This window comes from Mytilus californianus, unplaced genomic scaffold (genome assembly GCF_021869535.1).
Source record: "Mytilus californianus isolate M0D057914Y unplaced genomic scaffold, xbMytCali1.0.p SCAF_5, whole genome shotgun sequence".
Taxonomy (NCBI): Eukaryota; Metazoa; Mollusca; class Bivalvia; order Mytilida; family Mytilidae; genus Mytilus; species Mytilus californianus.
The window spans coordinates 119,759,496-119,772,138 of NW_026262701.1; the positions used below are offsets into that span (position 1 = coordinate 119,759,496).

Below are 12,643 nucleotides of genomic sequence, written 5' to 3' on the forward strand. Positions count from 1 at the left end.
CAACGTTCAAACCTATGACTGCGTTGGATAAAAAACCACAATTTTTATACGTGTGCATGCAAAACAAATTTCTTGGTAGAGGGGTCTAAATACAGCACAAACAACATTTTCCAAAAAACCAAAAAGTGAAAAAGTATATTTTAACAAAACGCATTTGACTAGCAGGTCGAACAACGGATGTTCTTAAACCCTGCTGACTGCCATGGCGATTGCCAAATAAACGGATCACAGATGTAACAAAATGGATCTTAATTTTAATCTAATACCAAATATAAAACAAAAAACTTGCGGAAAAGATGGTATACCGCAAACATGAGGTGCAAAAATTTGTACACCATATCCGGATTTCGACAATTAGTGTCTCTTCAGTGATGTTAGGAATCGAAACGGTATTTGGAAGGCCATATAATTTACCTCAATTTGGTATTGACTCTTGAATTTTGAACAGTCGAAATAGGATGATATTTAGTATATATGTCTCTGCAGGTACTTATAAAAATTAAAACAACACAAAAGTACGAGAGGGAAAATAAGAAAATGTTTATAATGACACACGTCTGTTTGTTTTATTCCCGCATCGTTGTCAATATAATGGAATTTGATGCGACTGTCATACAAGTGAGAGGTTTAGCGCTATAAAACCAGGTTCAATCCATTATTTTCTACATAAGAAAATGCCTGTACCAAGCCAGGAATATGACAGTTGTTGCATTCGTTTGATGTGTTTGTGCTTGTGATTTTGCCATTTGATTAGGGACTTCCCGTTTTGAATTTTCCTCGGAGTTCAGTATTTTTGTGATTTAACTTTTTACACAACCATCATAACGTTAACTTACTTACAGGACAGAAGAAATGGTAACCTCTAAACAAAAATTCATTAAAGATTTTAGGCTAATAATTTGTACGTCAGACGCATGTTTCGTCTACAAAAGACTCGCCAGTGACTCTCGAATCAGAAAAGTTAAAAAGGCCAAATAAAGTACGAAATCGAAGATCATTGAGGACTCCAAAATTCCGAAAGGTTTTTGCCAAATGCAGCTAAGGTAATCTATTTCCGGGGAAGAAAATCGTAAGTATTCTTAAAAATTCAAAGTTTTGGAAACGATTAATTTATAAATATGATAATTATATTTGACCTGTTACCAGCATCAAAATCTATTCTGAAATGGGTACAAGAAGTGAACAAGACCCTGAAAATAGAGATTTCTTATGTAGTTTATTTTACTCCTATACATAAGCAACAAACATACCATGGTTAAATAAGAACTCCTTCTTGTATTTCCAGCAAATTGTTTTGAAATTACATCTCTCACGTATGTATATCTGCATTTAATCTCAGCATAATGTTCATTATAAATTAAAAGATGGTGAGTTGTGGAGTATAAATCTATGAGACAGCAACCCAACAATACAAATAATTAAAAGACATCTAGACATAGAAACATTATTATTTTACAATGTAAGAAACTGCATAAGAAGGTTACATGTGTTTTTGTTTTTCTGTGATTTTCTGTTTTTGTAAAAGAACTGAGTTTTGAGAGAAGTGGGAACATAGAAGTTCAAATTAATATTCCTTTAGGTGACAAATGTTAAGATTACTATTTATGCTCCCACATTATTTTTCTTCCAGCATCCATCTTACTCCCTTTTTCAGTGGTTGACAATCTATCATAGATAAAGACCTAATTAAACATAAGGATTGGTAAAGAAAGTTAAAAGTCAATATCTTATGTTTTTACATATTTTATTGTGATTTTTAATGGTCAATGGCACTCTTTGAGAGCCGTTTACAAGAATATAATATATATAAACAACAATAATAATGAACTAATTGAATTTGTGTCAACAAATCTGTCTATTCTCATTTTGGCTTGGTTAAAACAGATCAACATGGCTTACATAAAAATAGAATCTTTAACATCCAATAATAAATAGTATAACAATAAAAGCTTGGATAGTGAATTTTAGTACATGTAACAATGTTTGGTTTCTATGGTAACTCCAAGAATACTTTCACACACATCAAATAGCTTATCAATTAACTATTTAATTCAAACAAGGTATGAGAGCTAGAACTTAGCTTTCCATTACCAAACAATATGACTTATGACTGAACAATATGCCACTATATCAGGAGCCAGCATTTAGCTATTCATTACCAAAAACAATCATTTATTACTGAACAATATGCCAGTATATGACTATCTTTATTTTTATCTATGATAGGCCATCTAAAGGTTACTTCTTGGAAATTTTTACTAAACAGGAAACTATTTTATTAATTTAAGAAGGTAGATGTTAAAGCTTTATTGTGTATTACAGAATACTCTTGTTCATTTCAGACTTTTTCACTGATTTCCTGTGTTTGTTAAAATAATCTAGAGACAAATGAGTTATTTAAAAAAGTAGAAACTTGAAAAGCTTGTTGAAAACTTCTGTGTTTTTGTTTGATATGCTTGATATTTCAAGGAAATTCTGTCATATACCTGTTAACATATCGCTGAGGTTAATATAAACATACATGTACATGCACACACAAACACAGATAGAACACAAAAATATGTTTTATCCCCTCAGTTCATGCATTAAGGTACAGACATATTTATGAAAAGCATTAAAACTGTTATGGTATCCTGTCATAGTTTACACGAAAAATATAGAAAAAAAAAGATTCTTACATTAAAGCAATTAACTGGTATCCTTTCTATGTTGAATCAGCAGATATAAAAAAGACCAATTATGAGGATGCTGATATTAAAGCTGTTTACTGGTATTATGTTTCAGAAAAGCATTGACATATATAAAATTAAATATTCTTATGATGGGTACATTAAAGCTGTAAACTGGTATCCTGTCTTAGTTGAGCCAGGAGATGCAGAAACATACGATTCTTAGGATGGTTACATTAAAGCTGTTTACTGGTATCCTGTGTTAGTTGAGCCAGGAGATAATGAACTGGTATCCTGTCTTAGAAGAGCCAGGAGATAAATGGAAAATGAGACTTAATAATGTTTCTGCTCACTGATTCTTTTGTTGTCATAATTATTCAACATTAATCTAACAAATGTAATTTAAATAAAAAGAATTCTTTTCACAAGATATCTTGTATTTTTTCCATACAAAAATCCCTTCCATAGAAAATACTTTAGATATCATCAAAGTATGAACAGTTAAAAAAAATTTGGTAAAAGAATTTTTGTCTTTTGGAAAATAATCATTTCATCTAGACATTTGTTAATTTGACCACAGAATACTGTTAATGTAATGTACTTAAATATCAATTTAAACTTTCAATTGTAGACCCTTGTAAGAGGGAAATAACTGATTTATGAATTTGTCACAAATTGAAATTTCATATCATCGGTAAAGAGATTTTTTGAGGAAATGGGAAGGAAAAATCGAATTTTGTCTGTTTCTGATCTCCACAACCAATAACATCAAACAGCCACTGATTACAGGTTTGGTTTCACAATAAATCCATATGAAATGCTATTGATGAATAATTAACAATACTGAAACCTTGAAAAAAAACATGTATGCACTCCTAAAGGTGAATATGTAATCATTAAACATCAAAGACAAATAAAACAAGAATTAATCAATCATTAACTTTTGAAGTTTTCCTGGAAATAATTATTTTTCTTTGTCTCTGTTACAAGACTTATAACATGAACAAATATTAATTTCTGGTTCTTTGAAGGTATCACAGCTTAAAGGTAAGATGAATAAACAGAGCAGATACCAGTATAAACAATGTCATGAGTAGTCCACAAATACAAGACATCTTAAACTAAACTTTAAGAAAAGGGGTGGCTTCAATATTTTTCAATTCAAACCTGGCGACAGCACTTTTTACAGTTGAAGAAACAGTTATTGCAGAGAAAAAAAAATTCAGAAAGTAATTGAAAAATGCTCTCAGCTTTGTTTTTGCTTCATTAATGCAATACTTAAGACTCAAGCTTAACATGGATCAGTAATAATGTGGAAGCTTCAGCAGTCAAGATCTCAAGACTCTCATTGGTAATGAAGGTCCCCATAGCAGTATCTGAAATCCTATTGATTTTAAACTTCCTCATGCAAGGCAAAGTGCACCAGGATTTCATTTTAGACAAATGTGTAGTAAAATGTTCTATTTTTTTCTGACATTCTGAATTCTTACATAATTTGGAAAAATAAACTTGAAAAGATGTTTTTTGTCAACTTGTTTTTTCACTGCAGATGTCATAAAAATCTTCAAAATAAAAGTGAACCTGTTAACAGAGAACATAAAAGGACAAAAGAACCTGAAAATAAGGGATAATATTTAAATGAATTTACCACATATTAGCCTAATTTTACAAGTTTTATTCAGATGATGTTTTTTGTAATTTTTCAAAAACAGAGAATTTCTGTTTGCTTTATTAAAGTGGAAGTGTCCTTTTACAAATAACTAATCCTTCATATACAAGTTCACTTTCTACGAAAATTATAAAAATAAGATTTTCATGTCTGCAGTCTTATAAACCTATCAGATGAAACAGGTACAAATCTTAATTAAATATATATATAAACTTAACATGACTTTCACTCTGGCCAATCAGACTGTACATATCATATTTCTAATTCAGCCATTTATTTGTGAATGTCAAGCCGACAATAACATAGAAAATCCATCGAAGTCTATTGAGAATTTAATGTAGTTTCTGAGCTCATATTGTCTGGTTTATGAAATTTTTTCGATTCCTTGGTGTTTATTAATTACAGTCTAAGGAACCAATGGTGTTTCATGTCACTCAGTACTGAATACTTTCTTTATGTTCTATACCTTATCACATGACTTAAATAAGTCGGAGAAAATAGTACAAAAATCAATTAAAATTCAATAAGTTACCTTTATCTATCTGAAAACAGAAACTTTATAAAATATCAAAGAAGAAATGCTTCTCAAATATTCTTTCATGTGTCTATAAATGGATAATTCTGCACAACTATTTTCATTAGAGGATTGGTTATTTTTTAAAGATGCATACAGAAATTTATAAAAAGTAAAATAACAAAAATACCGAATTCCAAGGAAATTCAAAACGGAAAGTCCCTTATCAAATAAACCATGATGTTAAAATTTCCTTTGGCATATATTTGTCAGATTAAAACGGACTAAGATGTCGTGTACAGATAGACTTGTTTCAAACGATAAACTCTCATGTCATTCTGAATAAACTTCATATTATATAATATGTATTCCTTTTATAGAAAGAAGGAAGTTCTACCTTAATGTAACCTGATAAGTATATCGTAAATATTCTAATTAAAAGTTTAATGAGATTATAAAAATCCAGTGTCAGTTATATCTTAATATCCTTCATGATTACATATTTTGCTTTGAACGTCAAACACTTAAATTGGCAAATGTTTTCTTTTTCCCTTTCTATTTTTGAGATATAACGACGATAATAAAACTGAGAATTAATTGAAATCAAACAAATTGTAGGTTGTAATATCAGCAAAATTTAGAATTGAGGAAAATTTCTGTTGTCTTTGGTTTTAATTGTAAAATAACGTAAAATCTTGTCAATTTGACAATCATGGATATGTTCAGAATAAACTCATCATAGATACCAGGATTGAAATTTTGTATTTGCGCCAGACGCGTGTTTTGTCTTCAAAAGACTCATCAGTGGCACTCCAATCAAAAAATGTTAAAAAGGCCAAATTAAGTACGAAGTAAAAACAGTCCATCCTTCAAACATTGTACATATAGATAAATCTTCTTTTAGTATTGACTGCATACAGATCGATTACAGCATCCTAACAACAACAACTGTTTGACAGGTCATTTTCATCCCAATGGTTTATTTAACCCTACTGAATCTTGAAAATAATTATGATAGATATATTTTTCTGGTCCAAAATTACCCACATTATAAAGTCCGAGATAAATATCTGATAAAATAGGCTGTAATTATTATAATTATTTATATGCATCAAAATTACAGTAAAAACTTGACAGGAAGAAGACAATTTTATATAATCGTGGGATAATAAATCCTCTTTATCAGACCTCCGTAATTGCAGTAGTCAATATCGCCGGAAAAAACACAATAAAAAACAATGATAAGGTGTTCAGATTTCATATCAGCTGGTGCTTGACTCATTTATCCTTGAAAACATCAGTTAGAAGTATACAACCAAAAATTTCTAGAATATATTTTTTATACCAGGAGCTTATTTCTGTGCATACCTAATACTTAAAGTTTGACCACTGTTAATAGTAATCTAAAGTCATACAGCAGTATCAAAATATCTGTGTAAACAAACAAGGCACTAGACAAAATACGCTGACCACAGAATGACTAAAATACTGTTCTTAGATCACCTGATTAACCAGTTACAAATCACAATCCTGTATATAAACTTAATATATATTGTCAAGTACTGTAAATTCACGCATTATTGCGAGGTTTTTATTAATGCGAATAATGCGACTCAGTTAGTATCGCAATAATAAGAACTTGCATTTAGATAGCTAAACCATTGATCTATATGTAGATTTTTCTAAAATCGCAATAATTGAACTCGCACTCTTGTCCATTTTTGAAAAATCGCAATAATAAATGCACGCAATAATATCTGTATTTACAGTATATAATCTCCTTTTCACTTTATAATAAGCAAACAAAAACAAAGCATTTTAAAACATACAGACATAACTTAGATATTTCATACAGGTGCATATCCTCAGAATTAAATTTTTTTTATTATTCAGGATGACGGCATAAATGCAAGTATTTCACTAAAGAAAACTATTACATAGATGAAAGACATGGAAAATAATATAACATTGTGAATGTTGTAAAAAACATTCATGGATCAGCTTAAGGAATATCTTTAATACTGTTTTACTATTTATATCTTTAAAGGTTATGAGAATTCTTCTGATCACCAGGTACACAAATACATGTAAATACAATGAATATCTTATAAAGGTAAGGATTTACTATGACAAAAGTTGACACAAATTATAAATCTATAAATACCCAGGCAAGTGACCAAGAAATAATTATCAAGATGAAAAATTGTTTCCATGGTAACACATATTTAGCTTAGAAACTGTTGATACCCCTCAGCTCCCGTAAATATAACATCAATCCATATCCTCATGGCCTCTGGTGATGGCGCCACCATGTAATATGTCCTATCAAATGTCTTTACACAAAACGTCAGTTTATGATTGGGACTTTTTACTGTCCGTAAGTGATCCACGTAAACTTCCTCTATAGCTTGAAAATATATTCCACCTTTAGCTCTTGTTTCTGTCTTGTCCGTGTAATACACTAATGATCGCTTTACACGATCAAACACAAACCAACGTTTATGCCACGTTTTGAACTTGTTCCCCATTTTATGTAAGAATCCCCGACAGCTTGTCGGGGTAACAGTCACGTGTGGACAAGTGTCTAAATGATGTCCTGCTGTTTCTATGTGTGTCTTCAGATTAAACTCCTGGTTACGTACTGGTAGATATCTTGTTAATGGGCGAGCCTGAAATAAAAATAGATTTTTATAAATTTTATAAAGGTACAATTATTAATGCAATAGAAAGAGAAATAGTATATGTATATATATATGAAGAGTATGTATGACATACCATTGATGTTTGACATGCTGTTGAACTAACATCAATACACTTTTGTTTAATGAAAAATTGGTCTCTGGAGGCTTCCCTCTTTTTCCCTAGATGTGCTTCAGTGGCTTTAGAATTCATTTGTTTAAACCAGAAATCTTTTTTAAGTATGTTAATACAAAAGTAATAGACTTTTTTCATATTACTTGTTTTTGACTCCGGAGTATATAATATTTCTACACGTTACCTACTGTGTAGTAGGACATTCTGCTACTCAGTCAAGTAAGAGCAACTAAAAAAAGTAAAATTAAGCTTACAATGTATGCAATTTGGGGGAAATAATTATCTGTTTTTTGTTATCTTTACACGACAAAATCATCTGAAAACAGTAACTCATCCCTCTAAATTGCACAAATCATAAGCTTGATTTTACTTCTTTTAGTTGTTCTAACTTGACCGAGAGTCAGAATGTCCTACCACAAAGTCAATAAACTGTGGAAAAATTATATACTCCGGAGTCAAAAGTTGGTAATATAAAAATAGTCTATTGTATTTGGTATGTTGCTTCATCATTATTCATGCATTACAACTTCAAGTAGAATATGAAGCTCTGCCCTCAGTCATGCTAAAGTGATTTTCATATTTTTAACAATTTATTTTTTAAGTCTATAAATCCTGATCACTGTATCTCATTTGCAAGGATATATAGTAAGTCTTAATCTTTTTTAATCATGTCATTATAAATCATAAGTAATAATTTAGTAATTACATTGTTCCATGGAAATTGTTCTGGTCAGATAAAATTAGAAGAAATCAAAAAGGGAAATCCACTCTCATATCCATTTAGTAATGTGGCATTTAGAAAATTTTAATATTTTTGATTGTACCTGAAGTATGTGTAACATATCTCATGTTAATATTTTAAAATCTTGTTTTTTTCCCATCTGTATATTCATATTGCTCCTTTGGCCTTATCATTCCATAACTAATTTAGTGGAAATTGCTTAGATTAGCAACAAACTCAAGTATTGTTCAGATAATTGTAAAAATATTTTGAAGCAAAAATCAAAAGAAGAGAGTAATTCAATGTTGATTCAATTAGACAGATTTAAACAAATTACAAATTAAAAAAAAATTTCTAGGATAAAATCAATAAAATTTAATTAAACCCAATTGAACATGATGTACTTTTAATAACTAAAAATTAAAAAAGATCTTATTAGGTCTGTTTGACTACTCCTACACAAGATTATCATTGATTTCACTATAAGCTGAGCAAAGACAAAGAAACCATAAAAGCTTGCTTTAATTAAAATCGCTTAGAAGATATAATTAGGGGTAGATAACTCTGTCGGAATCTCCAGCATGGTTAATAAATAAAACATGAAATATGTACTTTTTATAGTGCCATATAAAGATTTACTTGATGACGATGTGAATTATTAATGTTTGATCAGACTTAACGATTGTGTTTAACATTTCCCATGAGACTTTGTAACATGATAATGAATCCAATCTGTGTTTTTATATTGAGTTTTGGGGATATATACCAGAGTATAGCACCAAGACTGGTCTTCCAGAAATAAAGCCAAATCAATGATAATTTCCTTTGAGAAGTTTTACTGTTAATATATTTTGTATTTTTTTATCTGGAAAGTTATTATAGTAACACACTGTTAATGTTTTAACACATGATTCATTAAATATTTAAATCTTTTCTTAGTTCTTTGGGTTACAGAGACAGTTTTTCATAACTTAATATTGTTAATCAGAGATAAATATTCCCCAAATTACCATGTGATAATTTGTACGAAAAAATTTCTTTGTTTGAATTTTTGTAACTAGTTTAAATCAATGAAAATCATTATCACTGTAAAGAAATTCATTTTATGTTACAGCTTTGACTCAATTGCCTTTTGTTTGCTTTGGTCTTGTTCTTTATAGTAATAATATTTTAAGGAGTTTTTTTAAAGTGTTATGCTTGTGAGTGATAGAAACCTTGATTACTTATAATTCAAATAAAATGTACTAAAATTTATGTCCAGTCAAAACTTTAGAATTATTTATGAATTTATTTTCGTTACATCATGAATGGGTTTATACATAGATAAAACATTTAGGTTGCCATGACACTCACCAATGAAATAAGACAAAACACACAACATTGGCATTATCTATCTTACAGAAGACAGTATCCAACATTTATAAGACAAATTCTACGCAATATTAATTTGAGCACACTGCTCAATATCTTGAGTTTGAGGACACGTTTTAATAACATAGCTGTTATTTCTTCAGAAGATAATCACCTTCCCAATGATTTCCAGAATAATTTAGATTGTTTAAGTACTGCTTCCTAATTTAGACACTTCTAGACAGTTAAGTTTTATTTCCTGAAGAACAATTAGTTTTAAAGTGTCAGTAATCCATATGTTGGTATATGGTAAGATTTACCCAATATTGTAAGTGGATTATAACTTTTACACTTTGTATTTCCTTAATATATTATGTCATTGTGTCATTACTTATTTACTGTATACAGTTTACATTTTATGATTATGTATTGATTTTGGTATCCCTAACACTGGGCCTTTAACTGTTAGAAGTACCTGTTTAACTTGTGATTATGTATTGATTTGGTATCCCTCGCACAGGGCCTTTAACTGTTAGAAGTACCTGTTTAACTTGTGATTATGTATTGATTTGGTATCCCTCGCACAGGGCCTTTAACGGTTAGAAGCAGTACCTGTTTACATTTTATGATTATGTATTGCTTAGGTATCCTAACACAGGGCCTTTTACTGCTTAGATTTTATGGTTATGTATTGATTTTGTATCCCTAACACAGGGCCTTTGACTGTTAGAAGTAGTACCTGTTTAACTTGATGATCACGCATCTTGATTTGTTGTTGAACTAATTCCTCTCGTAACATTGTTTCTTCCTGAAGTTTCCTCTCCAATGCTTCTCTCTTTGAACGTTCCTCATGCAATGCTTGCATTTCCGATTCTCGCAGTCTGACCTGTCAAATAAAAAAACCCTCACTTATTGAATGAACACAAAAAAATATTTTGTTAGAAAAAGCTTTATCTGGGAATACAGTTATCGTCCTTTGATTTTCTGTAAACTACAATTATAGTTCCTAGTGTGGGCAGTGTATTAGATGCATTTTTTTTATATACACCTTACAAATCTTATTTTTTTTCATGTTTTATGCATAAAACAGCAAGTAGTGGGATGAAATTATCTGAAGAAAAAATGATAGGGTCATGAATTTTATGGTAAAGTAGTGATTTGATCTAGTTGAAAAATGTTGAATATAAGTATATCTGAACCTGTCAAACTGATATAAAGACACCTTTAAAAAACACAAAATTATACATATTTTGAGTTAAAGCTGGTAGACTTTTCTATAATTTTGATATAAATTTCCAAAAAGGAACACACTACACTGTAAGAATCTTATTGAGAAAACGTTAGTAGAATGCTCTTATCATTCTAAAGAAATGCACAATAAATTAATTGTGACCTTGTACCAGCTGGTTTCTAGTCAATGAAATAAGGAGAAATACACATATTGGATAGCTCGGATTTTTATGATCACTGCAAAATTTTCAAACAGACCTTAAAAACTTGTGTGTTTAAGAAATATCTATTAAGAAATTTACAGGCAAAAATAGTTCTTATTAATGTCAATACTTTTTGTAAGGTGGCTATTTGAACAGTTTGCATAGCTGTCCTATGATCGGTCTAAGAAAATCTGTTATCAATATTCTGATGTCTAACAGTAACATGTTGATACAGTAGTTCGTGATCTGATATTGAAAGAGGATCAATTAAATTGTTTCATGTACAGATGTTTTAGAATTTCTTTTTCTATAAAGATAAAAATATGAGTAGTAATGCAATTGTATGGAAAAAACCATTTTGGAAGAGTGACCTGGTAAAAATTAGGTAACACAAAGTGTGTGACACTGCTACAGGGTGAAAATCAAAAGTGGAAAAGGAGATATTAAAATTGGAACTAAGATTGATTAAGGCATGTGGTTAGAAACTTCTTTGTCAAGGGGAAAAGACAAAAAATAATATTTGAATGGTCTAACTTGAGTCAATGGAACTAGCAAATAATCTGGCTATTTTGGGACAACGGGACTAGTGAAATAACCTGACTATTTTTGGACAATTGGACCGTCTGATTTGTCTGATAAAGAGCATGGCTTTTTTTTAGATTATTTGAGTGGGGAGCAGCAATTAAATGACACAAAACAAAAAACATCTAGATCGAGATATGGTCTTTATGCATGTTAAAAACCACCTTATTATAAAGGTGATTTTTCTCCAGTTTGACTTTGTGAAAATGATACTACTGTTTTCTTGATTATAAGTGAAAAAAGGGGATTTTTTTTTGGCTACATACACTATTTTTAATGTCATCAATAATGCATGTCTGCCGTTAATAAATGTCACACCTTTTCAGTACATGATTTTCATGAGAAATTTAAACACACAATTAGTTGAAAGAGAGGGGGATAAAATGCCTTTCATATTTATGCAATTAGAAAAAATAAATGGAGAATGTGTCTATGGGACACAGATGCCCCCACTTGCATACAACATTATAAAGGAGCATAACATGAGAACAGTAAAAGTGATGGCACCAAAATTCGAACTTGATCTGTGTTTTGTGGTAATAAGCATTGTGTATAAGTTTCATAACATTTGGTTCAGACAAACTAATGTTAGAGAAAGGAAACCAAATTTGGGACGTATGTTCATACGGATGGACAAGGGTAACAATTAATGCCCCCACCGCAAAAATCTCTGGAAAGTTAGTAAGCTGTGATGTAGTATAATACAATAAATGACTTCAAAGGACTGAGTCCATGAATAATTGGAGATGCTGACCACAGCTGTTAGGACACAGAACATCAGGTTTTATAATGTCAGTCTGTGTCAATTTACTTAACTGTCATCACTCCTGTAACATGTAAGTTAATTAAAGGTCCAGTCCCAGGAGATTAATTAATGGTTTACTGGTATAT

At 30.3% G+C, this 12,643-nt stretch overlaps 1 protein-coding gene across 9 annotated transcripts in view; it reads right to left on the minus strand.

The window, feature by feature from the left end:
* Positions 1-1,727: 1,727 nt before the first annotated feature.
* Positions 1,728-12,643, minus strand: part of LOC127700884 (pleckstrin homology-like domain family B member 2) — a 142,529-nt gene continuing 131,613 nt past the window's right edge. For all 9 annotated transcript variants that reach the window (XM_052204589.1, XM_052204588.1, XM_052204586.1 and 6 more), the window contains 2 exons: positions 10,477-10,623; positions 1,728-7,521 (listed from right to left, as the gene is read on the minus strand). In XM_052204589.1, coding sequence (XP_052060549.1) covers positions 7,078-7,521; positions 10,477-10,623 — 591 coding nt within the window. In that variant the 3' untranslated portion in view covers positions 1,728-7,077. The remainder of the gene's footprint in view (positions 7,522-10,476; positions 10,624-12,643) is intronic.